Here is a 2,524-nt window from a genome sequence, read left to right as displayed (position 1 = left end):
TTGCACAAACAGTCGTGATCCGTCCGGGACATTGTCGGGGCTTTCTGCGATGTCACCAGCTGCCACAGGCACCGTTGCTGTGTGGGGAATCCATTGGTCCTTGATGAGCTTCATGATCCGGGACTTCAGGCGGTCGTCATCTTCGCCTTGCGGAACATCTTGCTGTCGTCGACTGAGGGCGTCGGGCTTTCCACTCTTGCTGCCTGACCGAAACTCAAGCTTGAAATCGAACTCCGAAAGCATCTGCGACCACCGAACCTGACGCTCCGAAAGTTTGCGAGTCGTCATGAAATACTGTAGGTTCTTGTGGTCGGACAAAATCTTGAAAGGCGCTCCCAAACTCTTGAGTTCGCCTCGCCATTCTTCAAGGCATTTTACGACTGCCAAAAGCTCCTTGTCGTGAATCTCGTAATTAACTTCGGCAGGACTCAACTTCTTGGAGAAAAACGCAACCGGACGCAACTTGCCATCATCATCAACCTGGGATAGAGTGCCTCCAAGTGCCCAACCAGAGCAGTCGCACTCCACCACCGTCGTTCGGTCTTCGTCCCACATTGCTAAAACTGGTGCCGTGATGAACAAATTCTTGAGCGTCTCGAACGCGCGCTCTTCGGCTTGGCCCCATTTCCACGGGACACCCTTCTTCGTTAAACTGACCAAAGGGGCCGCCACTTCGCTAAACGAGTCGATGAACTGACGATAAAAATTGGCGAATCCGATAAAACTGCGGACCCCCTTGACGTTGGTTGGCGGAACCCACTCTCGTATAGCCGCGACCTTCGCTGGGTCAACCTTGACTCCTTGGCCGGCCTGAATGATGAAACCCAAATACTTCGTTTCCGTAACTGCGAACTCGCACTTGTTAAGGTCCAAACACAGACCCGCATCTCCCAACTTCTTCAGCACGAGCTCGACCTTTTCCATGTGCTCCTTGCGACTACCATCGGTATAAATCAACACATCGTCGAGGTAGGCGGAACAGAAATCGTCCAAATGTTCGCGCAGGGTGCTGTTGATATATCTTTGGAAGGTCGCCGGTGCTCCAGTAAGTCCAAAAGGCGTAACAAGCCACTCGTAAAGGCCAAATCTTGTCCGGAAAGCCGTCTTCCATTCATCGCCCTCTTTAACACGAATCTTGTGAAACGCAGCGCGCACGTCAACCTTGGTGAAGTAACGGGCCTTGGCTAACGAACGCAGCGTCTCGCTAATGAGGGGCAGGGGGTAGCGGTCTTTCTCCGTGATGGCGTTGATACCACGGTAGTCGACGCAGAATCGTAGGCCACCCCCGGGCTTCCGTACAAACAGGACTGGCGCACCACCGGGCGAACTGCTGGCTCGGATCCAATTCTTGTCCAAGTGATCCGAAAGTGTTTTACGCAGGACCAAGAGTTCATCTCGAGACATACCGTACAGCGGGCCCCACGGGACTTCTTTCTCTTTGCCGTTGTTGTCCTTGGTTAACTTGATAGCGTGGTCGATACCGGGGCGGTTGGGGGGTAAGTCTCTTTTCTCGTCGTCTAAGAACACGTGGCCGAGGTGCTTCAGTTCTTCGGAAAGCTGCTCGGTAATCTCTCCTAGGGTCATGCGACGCTTGACTTCAAGAGCCTTGTTGATGTCGTGAATCGTGGCGGCGAAAACCTGGATCTCTTCGTTTTTCTTCTTGCTATGCCGAATCTCAGCGGCGAAAACAGATGCCATAACCATGTTTGCCTTTGCGCCTGGAACATGCGCGTCGAGCCAACCTTTCTCTCGAACCATAAGGGCGTCAGCTCCGGAACCTAGACGAATAACTCGTTCCTTGGCCAAATAAACGACATCGTTGCGCTCCATCCATGGCTTTCCCAAAATCATGTCGTAAGCTAGATTGGGGATAACGTAACCATAGACTGTTTCTTTGCGTCCGTCGATGTCGAGCTCACAAAAGGCAATTTCCGAAATCCATCTCTTCTTGTCGTCATTCTCGGCTAACCGTAGCTCACGCTTCGTTATCGGCATCCGTTGCAAGCCTTTCTTTTTCACCAACGATTCGTTGAAGGCTGACGTCACTAGGCACCCGCTATCGAATAAGGCGTCACAGTAGAAGGAGTTATCAATGAAGGCTTCGATCAGGAACGGGGACGAATGCATTTGGGAAATCGCTTGTTTGGGGGCATCCGTAATCTTTGTCTTCCGTGGCGAAATAGGTTCATGCCGGTCCTTCGTGGGGGATTCTCTTCTGGTAACCTTCTTGTCGATACTGTGGTTCTCCGGGGTTGTCGTTGCATGTACTTCTGCGGGCGATTCTGCTGGGCGAAACTTCGGGCACCTAAACGAACGATGGCCCTTAGTCGCTGTGGTGCAGTGGTATAGCACCTGGCAAGGCTTTTCGGTTGGCTACCGAGAAGTCGTAGGTTCGATTCCTACCAGTGACGCCAATTTTCTACGAGCAGTCAACCTTAACTGGGGCACTTGGGGTTAGTGCTGCTCGTTGGAAATTCATACCAAAAGCTATTCATGTATTTCCTTTCTGTCATAACTTGGGGAT

At 52.0% G+C, this 2,524-nt stretch overlaps 1 protein-coding gene across 1 annotated transcript; it reads right to left on the bottom strand.

Annotated features, from left to right (window-relative positions):
• On the bottom strand, positions 1–2,127 carry BROUX77_008177 (uncharacterized protein; the record flags this gene model as incomplete). Its single annotated transcript, XM_073753353.1, has 1 exon — positions 1–2,127. A coding segment is annotated over one exon (2,127 nt), but the record flags the coding sequence as incomplete, so codon positions are not given.
• Positions 2,128–2,524: the final 397 nt, after the last annotated feature.

This window comes from Berkeleyomyces rouxiae, assembly GCF_048999995.1.
Source record: "Berkeleyomyces rouxiae strain 22BRR77 chromosome Unknown BrBRR77_ptg000012l, whole genome shotgun sequence".
NCBI classification, from domain to species: Eukaryota; Fungi; Ascomycota; class Sordariomycetes; order Microascales; family Ceratocystidaceae; genus Berkeleyomyces; species Berkeleyomyces rouxiae.
The sequence above is the reverse complement of the archived record's forward strand: the minus strand, read 5'-3'. Positions and strand labels throughout refer to the sequence as shown.